The sequence below is a fragment of the Amblyomma americanum genome, chromosome 1 (genome assembly GCF_052857255.1).
Source record: "Amblyomma americanum isolate KBUSLIRL-KWMA chromosome 1, ASM5285725v1, whole genome shotgun sequence".
NCBI classification, from domain to species: domain Eukaryota; kingdom Metazoa; phylum Arthropoda; class Arachnida; order Ixodida; family Ixodidae; genus Amblyomma; species Amblyomma americanum.
Window position 1 is genome coordinate 161,448,827 of NC_135497.1, and position 16,357 is coordinate 161,465,183.

Here is a 16,357-nt window from a genome sequence, read left to right on the forward strand (position 1 = left end):
GCTGCAGCACAGATCCAAAAATATAGCATTAGACATCGGGTTAACCTTTGACAAAATGGATGCGTTCTTGCTATTTCACATTAGTAAACCTGGCAAACAGGAATGCTGAATTGTACACTGATAATAAAAACTGTGCAAACTTCCACAGGAAGCACATCATGCCAAGAGGATCAACTGCCTAAAACTTGCTGAAGCTTATTCATCAGTACTCTTGTGAAAGGTTCAAACTCAATCTGATGGCCACAAAGCAAACTGGCCAAATATTCATTAATGCTTTCATGCACACTTAAGTACTTTTCTGAAGTACAAAAAGCAAGTCTGTAGTGTGATCCCCGCATTGGAACACAGCAGTACAATAAGTGCTTTCACTCAAATAGGTTTTATGTACTGCTGTGTTTAACATACATGGTAGCACTATTCTTTTTTTTTTTTGTGGGGGTTTAACATCCCAAAATGACTCAGGCTATGAGGGACACTGTAGTGAAGGGCTCCGGAAATTTCGACCACCTGGAGTTCTTTAACGTGCACCGAGAGTACACAGGCCTCTAGAATTTCGACTGCCGCGGCCGGGATCGAACCCGCGTCTTTCAGGTCAGCAGCAGAGTGCCATAATCACTGAGCCACCGCAGCGCGGCTTGGCTGCACTACTTAGTGATCCATTAAATTTGTAGCATGAAGCATAGGAAGTTTGTCAATCTGACATTTTCCACTAGGAAAGGACAAAACTGATCAATCAAAGTGTGGTTATAAGATCGCATGCGCAAACAAATACAGAAAGCCGGAAATGACAAATCAGCACAAAGAGTCTCACAACACGAAGAGAGTTGCACGCATTGCAAATTTTGCACACACTTCAAACGTTGTGCACTATCCCAGAAAAATTCATTGTTCTTTTAATAGCGATGCATACGGCCTACGTAATCTGTTTCTATCTCTCACATGCTCTTTCTCCTGTATTTTTCTAACATGATCAGCGCACTTTCTATTCACCATGTGTTTCTCAAATTCTGACATTCAACAGCAACAGTGCACTCTCAAATGTCTTTCAATGCTCCTAAGAATGTTCCTGTTTTGTTTCGTGCTTTCTGTTTGCATGTGTGTGGGCACTGCAGTAAATATAGTTGGAAGTTGCCTCTCATCCGTTGCAACCTGTTCTGCAACCCTTACGTCATTTAAACCGAAGTTTTATACTCTATAATGTTCAATTAACCATTCAACGCCTGCACCAGCAGTTTTTTCCATGCTAATAAAAGTTGACGTGTCAAGCTTTGTAGCAATCTGCATGCAAAGTATGAGCACTGGCTAATAACAAAAATATCAGTAGTTAAGCTACATTTGCAAGTGGCAATCTCTAAGATGTCATATTAAATGCACTTTTTTTTCTGATCAAGAGCCTGCAGTCAACAGAAACAAATGTCTCATTCTGCTCAGAGACATGTTAATGCAAAATGACCTCTGTCAATTGCCACAATTGAAGGTACTGTGGCTTTGAAGCTTAGCGATCAAAAAAAAACTAGTGAATACACTGCAGGAATGAAAAGGGCTAAAGTGTTGCTTTTTTCTGCAAGAAATAAAAAAAGTAAATTCAGTGAATAACGTCGCTGCACATGATCAGATGCTTTTATCAAGCAAGACTGGTCACTTGGCTCTAGCTTTGATGACCACAGTTAGTTTGCTTGCACGAGCATGTAACTCGCATCACGCACCCTGCTATGCACGTGCAAGCAGTGCAGCAGATTTGGCTTGCAGGTAATGGCCCGACCTACTGCTGCACTTTGCCACTTTTTATAAGAGCACTCTCTCACAATCTTTTTTTGCTAGAACTGTCTGTGGATCAGGCTTCAGACAGTGTGCATTAGCTCCACCCTATACCTGGAAAAATATACCTATTGCTGACCTGAATGATTGTTCACGCTATGAAAGCTCCATAACTGAAGGAATGTGCCCTTCCTAGATATAAGGTCGTTGAAGGAACACTTACAATGTTTTTTTTTTTTTTCATCAATGTCATGTCCCAAAGCACAGCATCATCACACTAGTTGCAAGTACTTTTCTCTCTTTCTACATGGACCATTTTAGACAGCAGTTCAAGTATTACCAAAGGGCCAGTTATCACCTGCCATGTACCTGATCAGGTACAAAAATAAAAAATGGCCCTAACCTACTGCACACTGGTAATGAACCTATTAGTGTAACAGGACTGCTTTACACAATGCCAATTTATGTCACAGCGCAGAACGTAAGGATTGGAGGAAAACACAAGCATGGTAGAAATTTTAAAATCTCAGCATGCATAAATAACGAGGAGAGATTCTATAACAACAGCATAAATGCATTTAACAGACCCTGTTGATCTCTGCAAAAGCCTTGGTGACCTTGATATAACAGCTATTCCACTATATGCTTTCGGTTATTTTGTACATTCTTCAGAACAAAAGCATAGTGCGGCATTTTCATATGCCTCTCAAAATGTGTGCAATATGAGCAGCACTGTACAGCCAGTAGCCAAAATACAATTGTCAAAAGAGTACTTTACAACTTTTGCTATGAGTATACATACAGGCTGCACTTTAAGATATTTCATCCACAAATTACCAGTACATTTCAGAAAAGGTGACAAATTTGAATGCTTGGCAATGAAATGCACAAATGAGTTGGCAGCCATGGTCCTTCAGCTATAATATGCATTTCCAAGAAAACTTGAGAAAAGCCCACACCATAATGTTAAATAAAGTCTATACATTGTGCGCAAGTTGCTATTACCATTAGGCTGTATGAGCTTGATGGAACCAAAAACATGACATTTCTAGACAAAAGCATGTTTACTTTTATATGCGTTATGAGGTGATTGCAATGCCATTTTGTTAACGTACATACTGCCTTGCATTTAAACTAATATCACTTGGCCAGATTGATTTTCACTTTAAAGTTTCTCATGTCAGTCAAGCCTGAAAGAACCATTTATGACAGTCCTAAGAAATGCCAACAAATTTAATGGCCTTTGAAATTTCTGCTGCTGATTCACTTCTAAAATGAGGGAAAAACAGTTAGGAATAAAGTTTCTAGTGATGCTGAATTCCTTCTAGAATTTTGCCATGTGATGACACTACATATAACCTAATTTCAGATACGTCGAGTGAAAAAACTACAACCTATGGGATCACATGACAGCACACTGAATCAGCTTATTGAAATCCATTATGCAGTAAACATTTTCATCTTGCTCTAACGCTGCTGTGACGATTATGAACGTTAATATTTAGTGGCCTTCAATTAACAGAGAATATGAAGCTTTTGCTGCTCTGGCTTCGTGCTGTTTTGCTCGAGAATGTCACCGTTTAAATGTTTTGTCAATCTTTCATGAATTCACAATTATTCACATCAGCTGAGATGTGACCAATCCATGCATGTAGACAAAAAAGTGTGCTCCCATGTATTAACCATGGCAGCAGCTTACACAACTGGTGCACTAGGCCCTGTGAAAAATATCTTGTCACATGAGGAGCAAATCATAATTAACAAAAACTGCTACTGCAAGGCAGCCATGCAAGGATTCAACCAAAGTGCTGCATGCTAAAAATATTTCTCTGCAAAGAGCTTCACATAGTGACCATATTAATCCCTCCTCACCCTGCTTTGCATTTAAGGTGGACTCTATGCACCGGAGCCACAGAATTCATAATAGCATCATTCAGCAAGAAGCTGTTTCTGGCCTATGTTCATGAGCGTCTAATGCTCCAAACCTTGGCATTCTCATTCCAGATAACTAAGCAGACATGAAGTGCACCTAGAGCTCCATGAAATCTTTGCTGCATTTATATTTTAATACATGGCCATCTTCTGCTTGGGATGCATAAAACCAAGCAAGTGAAATGCACTAAACCGCAACAGAATATTGGAAAATTGCCTCAGCAACAAGCTATGAACACCTGTGAAGACAGGCTATGAAAACCATCAGCTCGGTTCAAATAACTTGAGAAAAATTTCGTAATCAGTAAACTTCTACCATGTCACAACATTCATTGCTTAGTTTCACAATGTGTTAAAAGGCAGAAAACAACAATCTGCGTGTGCAGGCACATGACATGGAACACACATACTTGCAAGTTGACAAGCCTACATATACAGTCGAGCCCACATAACGGCCCCACTTAAGACGAACTTTCGCTTATAACGAATTAGACCTGCATGACCGTCAAAATATACATTGTTTCAGTGGCACAAAATCACACGTATAACGAATGTCATTAAGCCCTGCTGATCGGTTACAGCGAACGGACGGCGTAAGCCCGGCAATGCGATGCAAATTAACCTGCCTCCGGCCCCTTTGTGCGCACGGCACGTGGTATGTTTTCCTGAGCCTCATCGCAGGCGAACTGCCCGCCCCCGTTTCATGCCGCTCTGAAACAAGCTACCCTTTACGTGCCGACATGCCTTCCCTGCCCCTACCCTCTCCTCGCTCTCTTGCAAATCCGCGCATGGGCTCCGCGATCAACCGGACCGCCGCTGGTGCTGATCGTGGAGGCCACGCTCTGTGAAGCAGGCCTTCCGTGGGAGCCAAGAGGTGGCTGCACTAATGCTCACGGACTCCCCTCATTGGTCTCTCTGCTGGCGTTGTGTGTCTGTATCTTTAGCTTGATTGCCTGCCGCCTGTGCACGTGTCACGTCTACCTCATCGTGCGCTTTTGTCACTCTTGTTGCGGTGCGAATGTTTCGTTGGCTTCGTTGAAATCTCGGGCCCTGGTTGTAATTCGGGATGCCGGATGGGAACACCGTGCCCATTTTCATTGTATTCAGCGGTAGAGATGATGAAAGCGGCCTGGGCTGAGGCGGTGACCACAGGCGAGCGGAACTGCTTCCCCAAGGCCGGCTTCGTCGACACAGTGTCTGATGCCGAGCCCGATGCTTCGGAAGATGACCAGCCCGGCGGCGATTTGTGGCAGCGCGTCGTCGACTATGACATGGGAGGTCATGGTTGGAATGATTTTATTTCTGTCGATGACGCCGACACCGCGGAACTGTGTACGGACGAGGACATCGTTTCTAAAGTGCGGGACAACAGCGACGCGGAGGAGTCTGATGAGGACGAGGAGAGCCTCAGACAACTTGTCAATGCCAACGGCCTCGGCGAAGAGCACGCTTCTGCTTTAAATAAACTGGAAACCTCCCTCATCAAATCTGCACTGCAAAAAGAGACGTCCATCACACTTTTTCGCAAAGAAAAAAATTTTGTGTTTTGACAAGCAACTGTCTTTAAAGCTGTGGTACACTTACTACGAACTTCGGGATATAATGAACGGACGCCGCATGACGCTCATGTTCGTTATATGCGGGCTCGACTGTACAAGCTGTGTTGCTGCTATAAAACTAAACAGTGCATGTACGAATGCTAGGTAGCACCAATCAAGCATCACTGAAGCTTTGCAGGTCTCATTTCCTAGGCAGTAGAAAACCATATGCCAGACATCCACACTGGCAGTGCCTTAGAGTCTTCGAGTGTCAGTGAATGTATAGGAGGGCAAGAACATAGCCAAGCACGGCAGTGCTCCAGGTGTAAACAGAGGCAGGTGGCATTGGATTTAAACACGTGCTCTGACTGTCAGGGCTACATCCACAGCATAGAGGGCTGAAGCAAAAAGGCCAAGTACCTGAAATAATGTAAACAAAACAAAAATTAAATAATTAACATTGCAACTTCATGAGTACTGACACATCAACAAAGTTTTGCTGCCTTTCACAACATTACTTACTGGTACTGCAGCAAATCACTAATATTCAGGTGAGCCATTGCTTAGAGGAAACTTTATTGAAGTGAAAGCTTTGCAAAAGCCAGCCATTTAAATCACTGACAGAACGGATGCACATATCTCAAATAGGTTTAGACCAATCACTGAAACCTGACACATTCACTGCGGGGAAAAAAAAAATCACACTGCTGCTTGAATTCAGGGTATCAATATCTGAGATCGGACCTTTTATGCTACAACACCTGCACAACTCTTGCTGCAGAAGCTATGGCACATAACAAGGAGAAAATAAATGCAGAAAATTTTCACAAAGAGGTGGCTCTCAAGTGAAAACATCAACATTTTATCATAGATTTCAGAGTACAACTTAAACTCCGAAAAGTAATTACAATTGCTCTCTAATACTACTACATTCTGTGATATTCTTGCAACATGCTTAGAGATATTCATCATTAAACTTTGTACTCAATCCACTTGGGCAGTAGGGTGTGCTGCAGCCAGGGGGAGGCTGAACAGGCCACAGCCACGTACTGAAACATGGCCAGACTCGCACAAAACACGGCTTCCTACTCATTCAACCATTAACCCTCGAAGCCACACGAGAATTTGGTGTTCAACGATGCAGCAGCCAGAGATGGCTGCAGAGTGGCAAGCATTAGAGCCGTGCCTACCTGCTGGCTAGTTTGTATGAAATGCAAGGCAATTTTTTTATCAAGGATTATATAGCCACACACATCATACTTAGCTTACTCTTCTACTTACCCTCACACAATTACTCTTCTCAGACACCTTCTCTAAACACTGCAAAAGCCTTCAGCTGACTTTAGTTAAAATGACGCAAAATAGGACCAACTGTATGAAGGCTGCACTTGCAGTAGCAGCAGCAGCTGCTGGGAAAGTAATCCAAGCATGACTACTTCTTGCTTCACACATTTTAGTAGTTCACCGATGAATCTATTCGTCGTGATGATTCATCATCGATGAATCATCAGCCGCTTTCACAAGCAAAATGCATGCACTGACACATATTTTCGGGCGCAGATCCTACAGACTTTGCTATACTGCCATTCACTTCAAAAAGGTGGCAATTCCTGTCCTTTTCAGCAAGAAAGTCACAAGTTTGAACTGACTAGCGCTACGATATTTAAATCTAATTTCCTCGCGATAAAATTGCGCCTTTTGCTGCCAGACAAGTATCAACATAGCCAGAAAGAGCCAGAGAATAAATTGTTTACTCAGAACAATAACTGGACGGAGTTGTCCCCGGTGTCCCTTTAATGCATACAGCCACACACGCAGCAGCCGCTGCCACTAATCAGTGTTTCTAGCTGCCAAGTCGTGGCCCCTTTCTGCCCTTTGCTTTCCTTACTATACTCAACAGTTTCAGTGCCTTTTCTTTCTCAACGACTCGCACTGCCTTCTTCCTATTCCATAGCCACCTTCTCCTTTGCAACTTGCACGCCGCACACTTTGCCCCATGGACATTAAAAAGCTGGCTTTGCCTACTGGCTCTTCAGCTGGCTTGAAAAGGTCAAAAAAAAAAAATCGCACTATAGTCATGCTTTGGTACTGAATATATTGTGAGGTGCATAAGAAGCATTATTTCATGGATTTTTTGCTCTCAATTCGAGGAATTTAAAATTTTCCGCTGCAGGAAATTAAACGCCTTAGTTATCGTAGACGTGAAAATGTTATGAGAGGACCACTTCTCAAATCCACTGAACAGTTCGCAAATATTTTGCAAAACAGTGGCTTATGGTTTATGAGGGTTTAATGTCCCAAAGCGACTCAGGCTATGAGGGACGCCGCAGTGAAGGACTGCGGAAATTTCTACCACCTGGGGTTCTTTAACGTGCACTGGCATCGCATGGTACACAGGCTTCTAGAATTTTGCCTCCATGGAAATTCAACAGCCGCGGCCAGGATCGAACCCGCGTCTTTCGGGTCAGAAGCCGAGCGCCATAACCACTAAACCACCGCGGTGGCTGAAAAACTGCTACTTTGCCTCTGTGTGCAGCACCACAAACAAGAAAGCACATAAGCATGCTGGCTTGATGCATAGCAACTGCACATCATCCGGTATCATCGGACAGGAGTAAAATGAAAGTGCAATGCAAGCCAAGAGTAATGTAGCAACTGTGGTTCCCACACTAAGCTAGCAACTGCAGTTCCAACAGCTTGCACACTGGGCTCACAGGTGGGCTTGCAGAAAGCGAATTTTCTATGCATGCGAAGAGGGGAATTGAGAGGAGTGAGCTGTCAAGTGCACACTGCTAACAAAACGCACATCAAAGATTCCTCAGAAAAGTAAATAGAGCTGCTCTCACTAAAGACAGTGTGAATTATTACTAGACTTGCTATGTGCAGCTATTCTCATCCTATAGTGCCACAAATGGTACGCTCACTTTGAACTTCAATCCAGTGTTTTTATGGGAACTGGGTTCAAATTGCCCAAGTTGTTTTTTTTTGGCCCTTTGTGCTCCTCCAAAAGAGCATTTGCTCATGTAGTCATGCTCATCTATCTCTCTGCATGATTTATCTTTTCAATAATACCAAACTGCCTAAGATTCAGGAGGCTGGTTGTACCAAAAAAAAGTTCTTGCCATTTTCGGCGTCACATTGCAAAAGTGAACACTTATGAAAATAACTGGCTTGTGCGCTGAAAAACTGGTCACGCTGAAAGTAGAAACAGTGACTGTGACAAATACATGCGCGTTACACCCTCACAGCAGTCATAACTAGCTTCAGCAGTGGCAAGCAGAAATGGAGGTGTCGAAATGGCTCATTTGGGATTGTTTGCTCTTCGATATTAAAGTAGCTCTTCAGCAGCCAAATCAAGCCTTTTGGAATAATGCTGCAATTGAATGCACTGCCAGGCATTGGTTTAAAAATTTCAGCTTGGGAGATCTACCTCTTTTGTTACGCACCCCACAGTCGCCAGGCACAAGTGTTGGTAGATGAAATCCTGAAGGCGATCGTGGACGGGGACAGCAGCCAAACATTTAGTAGCTTGCCATACGGGTCTAGGTTTCTGATGAAATCATAAAGAGTTTGCCTGCACCACATTGGAGGAGCATCTGAGTTGAGAAAGTGGATACCCCACACAATGTTAGATGACAACAAGCAATAGCAGGTGATGACAGCCAGTTTGCCATGGCTCTTTCAGCACTGGGATGCGTCCATATTTTATCGAGTGCTCACCAGTGACGAAAAGTGTATCCTGTATGAAATTTCGAACTATTCCTGACATTGGCTGTTACTACAGGACCCTGTGCCTAACACTGGGAGATCTCTTTACAATTTCGCAGGGGTTCCATTTCTCTTTGGCACAACTAGAGCTATGACTGCTGTGGAGACGCAACATGTGTGTATTAGTCATGACCAATGTTCCTATGCACACCTCAAGCACTTTTCCGGTACAAAAGGCAGATGTGCGATGTCCGAAACAAGAACATTTTTGGTTACCTTATACAGTGGAGACCACTTATAACGTAGCCGCTTATAGTGCGGGACCGGATATGCGGTATTTGGCGGCCACCGGTCTGCCTCCCATAGGACTCGATGTAAAGTGAGAATGCTTAATATCCTCAAGTAGCAGCGCAGAACGTAGATGGGAGCACGAGACGAGAAGATGACACAATGAGCGCTCGTCGTGTCGCCTTTTTTCTCGTCTCGAGCTCCCGTCTACGTTCTGCGCTGCTACTCGAGGATGAAAAACCAATAAGCCCAATCTGCTGTTCTGGCCAATTACAATGCTTAATATGCAGTTCCGAGAAGCAAAATACCGGGTATAGCGTGGTTTTGAAATCTGCTCAATGACCACGCGGAACACCAAGTGCACTTCCCTGTGCGGCACAGGGGGCTTCTGAGGCACTCTGCTGCTTACTCCACAAAACAAACAACAAAAATTTATGCAGCAACCGGTGGTTGATCCGACGGAAATGCAAGAGCATGAATCATTTCCATGATCGCTGACACTCCGCTGCTTATGATATGCTTTTTAAATTCCGCTTTGGAATTCACACAAACTGCTTTCACCAGGCGAAGGCATTGCTTCAAGCATGTTGTCTTCTGTAATCACCAAACTGGTTACGCTGCCACTTTTTGAAGGAACAGCTGTCATCACATTGTTGGCACCACACATCTGGATGTCTACCTCTCAGAGCCCCACTCCACGATGAAATCTGTTCTATCGCAGTACTCCGTAATCTACTGTGTTCGGTATATAAAATTATTCTAAGCGTGCAGCGGACATGGTGGGCTGCTTTTTGTTCAATGATGAATAAGGCCTTTCTAAAAGGAAAGCTAACCATCGAGCATGAATTGTGATCTGAAAAAACAATGTTTTTGTTATAGTGTGGTACCGCTTATAGTGCGGATTTTCGCTGCCCTCATGATATACGGTATAAGCGGTCTACACTGTATATGCAAGGATGCTATACCTGTACAATGCAAGGGGTCACTCTGAACTCGTAAAGTGGCAAAGAAACAGTTGTCTACACCCCTGACTACACGTTCCGACATGTTCTGGTTGCTCAACGAAGGCAGGGGATAATTGCCATTTGGACAGCTGTGTCAACTACTTTGCCAGCGAAGCCAAGACTCGTAACCACATATAAATATAGCATACAAGTGCAAAGCGGAGTCATGCACAATGTTAATATGAATACATATGCATTTAAAAGCAGCAAGCCAAGCAATGCAAAATTTTTTACTAAATAACAAATGATCAAAATCTGCCAGTAGTATTACATGGTCTCACTGACCCCTTAAGGGCTCAATAAAAAGAAAGAAAAAAAAGGTACAAATGGCTCATTTGTTTTTTATAACGTGAAATTCTTTACTAATGTGTTTACAACACAAAAATATCTGTGAAAAGACTTTACTGCAGAGAATGTTTTATTAGCCGTTTTGTATTGTCCACTCTTGGAACTTCAGAAAGAAAGGGTTGGTTTTGAATAGCAGTACACAAAATGTACTATTCATTCATTGATTCCCTCCAAACTGCTGGAGGCTCTGAATGGTGTGGTAGTGCTTAACACACGGCACTCTGCACAGGGTCTTCTCTCACCACCTTACACTACATCCTCATTTACTTGTGGATGTCCTTGCCGTTACAGTCTTGTCACTATCTTCTTTACTTGAAGAATAAAACTCGAGTCGACATTCTCGTCGCTTGTGCTATGATCATCCAACGGCTAACACTTTTCCACACAATAACCCTGTATGGATTATGCCATGTTTGTTTGAAAACACAGGAAAATTTCATGCTTACAGGGTGAGCCTAAACACACAAGGAAAGCCTCCTGCCATCTAGTGTGAAAACTCTCAATAAAGGTGTGGATGAAAGAACAGGTGCTGCCATATATGTTTTAAATGTAAAACACCATTTAGAAAGCAGCGAAACATCCATGACGAGGTGAACTTGTCGTAAGCGAAAAAATGGCAATCGCTCGTGATGAGCTGAGGTCGTCATAAACCCTTAAGGGGTTAATAGTTTAGCTATACAGAACTCGAAATTTTCGCTTGTGATACTATCTCTTAATGTGCGTGCCTATTAAAATGTGTTAAAATAGCAGGAAAACTGCCACAGTGCACAACAAACAAATTATAAGGTATTCAATGTGTAGCTGTAGAACCTACAAATTCCTCTGTCAAAAGATTACTCACCCCAGCAGCTATGACTTTATCCAAGCCAACATACTGCGATGCGTTGACTACACACGTAAGCCCTCCCGAGAGGTAGAAGAAGAAGCCCACAATGTGGTAGTTCAGATACTGTAAAGAGGTCATGCCCGCGTAAATGAGAAACTGCAGTCAGTCAAATGAAATATGTTTTTTAGCAAAGCATGGGAAAAGATGTATTTAACATAGTGCGCATCCAACAATACATTTATCATTATTATCATGATGAAGCATGCAAGGCAGGATGCAAGGGCCAAAATTTACAATCGTTTAAAATGGCAACACTCCATTCACAACATGCATTTTTACACAAATCTATGAAACCTGAAGCACCCAAGACCAAGGGAAGCAAAAACATGTTTTGAATGCACTTTGTCACATTATTACAGAAAGGGTTATTTTTCCCCTTATAGCATTAGCTTGATTTATCAGCAGCTCAAACCTGGGCTCACTGACCAGCATGCCCAAAATAATGGCATTTTTGCGTTTTTAATAATGTACAGAGGCGAAGGAAAGAAATACGAACAAAGTGGAGCCTAGGCGCCCCGCTGTTCGCATTTCTTTTTATCACACTTTTATATCAGTGGTAGCAAAAAGACGCTAGTCATCCGTGATGCATTCTACGATGACTAACGTATTTTTCTTACCACCCAGGTAAAAGCTTGATGAAAAGAAATTCGAAGAGTGGAGCGCATAGGCGCTCCACTCTTCAGGCTCAGCTTTGGCTTAATTCAGCGGCCTGTTGCACTTCAGCATGTCACTGTGATGTATATCGCAGCTATTGGAAGCTGTTCTTTCAATGTACACTTGACAAAGTGAAAAGTCATCTTAGCATCAAGTTTCACGTATCAAGTTGGCTTAATATCAAGTTTTGAAGAATTTGGTGAAAAGTTTTTAAAATTTTTCGCAGTATTATCTTTGTCATTGAAGCATTTACAACAATGAATTACACAGGATTATAAAAACTGAGCACTTTGCCAGCAATGCTGATGATATCAGGAAATGCCAAGACAAGCACTTACAAACAGAGTGCCGATGAGGAGCGATCCTGAGTAGGAACCCATGGCCGAAAGAAGAATAATGAAGCTGACAACAGCAAAAGCAAAACCTGTCATCATCAGGAACACCACCCATGAAGCCTGATAGGTCTTGGTCAGCAGAGACATCACTATCAGCCCCACTACCTGAAAAGGCAAAGAAATAATCTACTCAACTGCATAACAATTAAGGCCACAAAATAAATAGCTATATTCAAGCATAAAACTGAGTGTAAAGAATTCCTCTAACACCACACTGATTAACATTCAAAACCCTTCAGTGTCCAGTGCCAGTGGCAGAATGTCATCCCCGTGATGGCAACAGTCCGATATCTTTGCACTGTCAAACCTCACAGTAAAACATTTCATTACATCAATTTGTACTTGTCACTCTGAATCCATATGATAACAATTCACTCCAGCAGCAGTTATCACATGAAAAAACAACCCAGTGAGAACTAGCTTCCCCAACATAGTCATGGAATGCAAAAATGTTTCTATGTGCACGCACACTTCTACTTTGCACATGAAAAAACAACCCAGCGAGAACTAGCTTCCCCAACATAGTCATGAAATGTAAAAATGTTTCTATGTGCACGCACACTTCTACTTTGGCTGTGTTTTACCCTCTTATGTACAATACCCATAACCCAAATTTCCTCATCAACATCAAGTGTTGGAGGAGGCTAGGTACAGGTGCTTGAAAGGGCAGCTTGACAGGAGGCTGCAGGGGCACCTCAGTATAGCAGCAACAAAAAAAGAATGAAATATGTCAACAAGATAACAGAAAATATGGTTGAACAGTAAAATGTATGCAGCCTATGAAGTCCAGGAAAAACTAATAGATTTAGGATCAATACCGAATAGACTACAAGGTGAGGGAGTGTTGGTAATGCATAAGTCAACTACTCCATCACATAATTATTTCTAGGAGTGACTAATTACTGTTGCCCTTTGTGACAGGTACGACAGAATGCTTCAATTGCTTCCATCTAGGATAACCACTGTAAAGAGTAGTTATTACCTATGATGGCACATAAATATTTGTATAATATGTGCTTGTAGAAACAACTCATGTGAATGAATGTAGCACAGTTCGTTAACAAGCAGTCCAAGCGATTTTTGGGGGGGGATGAATATTTGTCATATGCTGGTATCTGTTATAGCACCCAAAACTATAAAACAAAGTTACATAAGCAGAAAGGTGAACTACATGCAATGGACCTCATTCTAGGTATCAATATTGTTCAAAAGAGGTACATCACACAGACAACACAAGAAAGCTTTATTAAAATACCGTCAACATGCTCATCCTGAAAATATTTGTACAGTATGGTGCACTGTTAAAGGGAACATCCCGCAGTGTGGTCACCACGCTCCATGAAGCGCGCCATTCGTTAACGGGCGAGAATCAGCGACACCAGGTGCGTGCACAGTTAGTACAGAAGGTTAAGTCAGCCTTGCAGAGACAGAAAATCTTGAATGCGAAGGCTGTACTAAAAATAAAAGCAGGTTTAACTACATAACAAACGAGTATTTCTGTGATAATATGCTCGTATTTCTTTAATTTTCGATTGTGCTGAAGCAATTTTTCCATGATACAAAAGTGGTGCAGGGGAGACATCTCCTCTAGTTCTCGCCCACTTATTGCTCTAAACCTACGAAAACCTCCTGTTGCTGCAGCGGGGCGATTATTAAGTGGAAGCATAAGGGGTCTACCGAGGAATTTACCCAGCTTTGAGCACTCTTGTGTCACTGTCACACTCGGTCGCTGCTTGGTATGTTGTGTGTGTGTATGGAAATCAAAGCATATGTGGTCACAACGCATGCCACGTGAATCATAATTGTTAATGATCATAGCATGACATGATCACAATCATGACATGAGTCATCACATTAATTGCTGGTGACTGGTGTGTATGGAAGTCGTGTCGTGTATAGCGATGAATGTGCGATCATGACAAGCATGTGATGTCTGAGCGAGCATGACATCACATACATGTGACGTCACCAAGCTGGAAGTGACGTTGCCAAACCGGAAGTGATGACTGGAAGTGGCATCACCAGACCGGAAGAGATACACGGAAGTTACCCTTCGAACCAGAAGTAGCAAGAGGAAGTGATACCAACAAGCCGGAAGTGATGTCAACGAACTATGAGTGATCACCGCAGTTACGCTGTTGAACCAGAAGTGGCAACCAGAAGTGACGTCACCGAACTGAAAGTGTTATGACAACAGCACAACTGGTTCCTTGTGCTATCGAAATTGAGCTCGCACATTTTATGGCGCCTGCTAATTTTAACGCGATAGCACAATGAACCCATCGTGACATTGCTGGAAGACTTCTAGTCCGGTGACCGTCGCTACCGATCGCATTTCCCATTTGGTCATGTCACTTCCAGCCGTCACTTTCAGTTTAGTGATGCCAATTCCGGTTTGGCGACATCACGTGATATGCGACTTCACGCTCGCTCAGCATGACGAGTTATGTTGGCACGATCACGCATCACATGTCATGCTTGGTATACTTCTTAACAGACATACACACTCATTGCTACACAAATACAACGGTTTCCATACACACCAATCAACAGAAATAAATTACTCATGATGGCTCATGCAATGCCGCTATCATTAACGGCCATGTATCACCTGGAATGCGTAATCATACACCTTAATGTAACCACACATACCTTGATTTCCACTACAAGCAAGCAACACACCAAGTACGGATCACATGTGACAGAGACAACGCTCAAAGCCGAAAAAACACCTCAGCAGCCGCCTTACGCTTTCGCTTAGTAACCAGCCTGCTGAAAGCAATAGGAGGTTTTCATAGGTTTAGAGCAGAAAGTGGACGAGAACTAGAGGAGATGTCTCTTCTGCAGAAAAATTTCTTCAGAAGAATCGAAAATTAAACACATATATATTGCAGAAATACTTGTTTATTATGTAGCTGCAAAGAAAATATGCTTTTTATTTTTAGTAGACACTTCACATTCCAGATTTTCTACCTCTGCAAGCAAAGCTCCACGAGAGCGCCGTAGCAAACACGAGGATGAGTCCACCTTCCACACTCACGGCGCATTCGCCTGGTGTCGCAGGTTCTTGCCAGTTATCAAAGGGGGTGCTATACGGAGCGCGGCGGCTATGTTGCAGGATGTTCCCTTTAACGGTGGACCATACTGTACATACCATGAGCCATAGCTCTGGCCCAAGCAGGAAACGCTTCGTAATTAAATGAGAGAAACAAGTAAAACATAATTTGAGGAATATATATATTTTTTTGAAGAGTAATGCAGAAAGTTTGCTGCTGCTCACCTCTATTTTTCAATGCAATGTACACTATTTAGAGTCCTGAGTAAAACAGATCTAACCTATGTTTAGTTCTAAGGAACGTCCACAGACAACACATTTCTCCAGCTTCTTGAATGAACTTCTGATACAAAATTTGCATTGATCATAGTATTGACCATTTGTATTTGGCCACTATTTAATACAGCCAAACGTTTTTGTGATGTTAACATGTGAACTAAGCACAGATCAATATTTTTAGAGACATTACAAGGGTGTCAACTGAAGGGTCATTCAGCATCCTACCATGGAGTGGAGTGGCAGAACGGACAAAAGTACACATATAAGCACAAGTACACATACACAGTACACATACAAAAGTACACATACAAAGCACAAGCTGGAAAAAGAGGCACTGCAACTGGTTTGTGCTTTGTGTACACTCCTAAACGAGTGCCTGTTTTATCACTCTGCTTCACTAAAGAGTGATCAATCCCGAACAATATTCACACATCATTACAAAACCGTGTATTTTGCAAATTTCCTTCTGGTTGGGTTGGGTGTTGGGTGTTGGGTTTTATGGCACATAGGCA

The 16,357-nt window shown here is 42.6% G+C and overlaps 1 protein-coding gene across 1 annotated transcript in view; it reads right to left on the reverse strand.

The window, feature by feature from the left end:
* Positions 1-417: 417 nt before the first annotated feature.
* The window catches only part of LOC144114069 (uncharacterized), a 34,276-nt gene continuing 18,336 nt past the window's right edge, over positions 418-16,357 (reverse strand). Inside the window, exons 2-4 of the mRNA XM_077647527.1 lie at positions 12,455-12,616; positions 11,418-11,525; positions 418-5,648 (exon numbers count right to left, since the gene is read on the reverse strand). Of these exons, the coding sequence (XP_077503653.1) occupies positions 5,580-5,648; positions 11,418-11,525; positions 12,455-12,616 (339 nt within the window). The 3' untranslated portion in view covers positions 418-5,579. The remainder of the gene's footprint in view (positions 5,649-11,417; positions 11,526-12,454; positions 12,617-16,357) is intronic.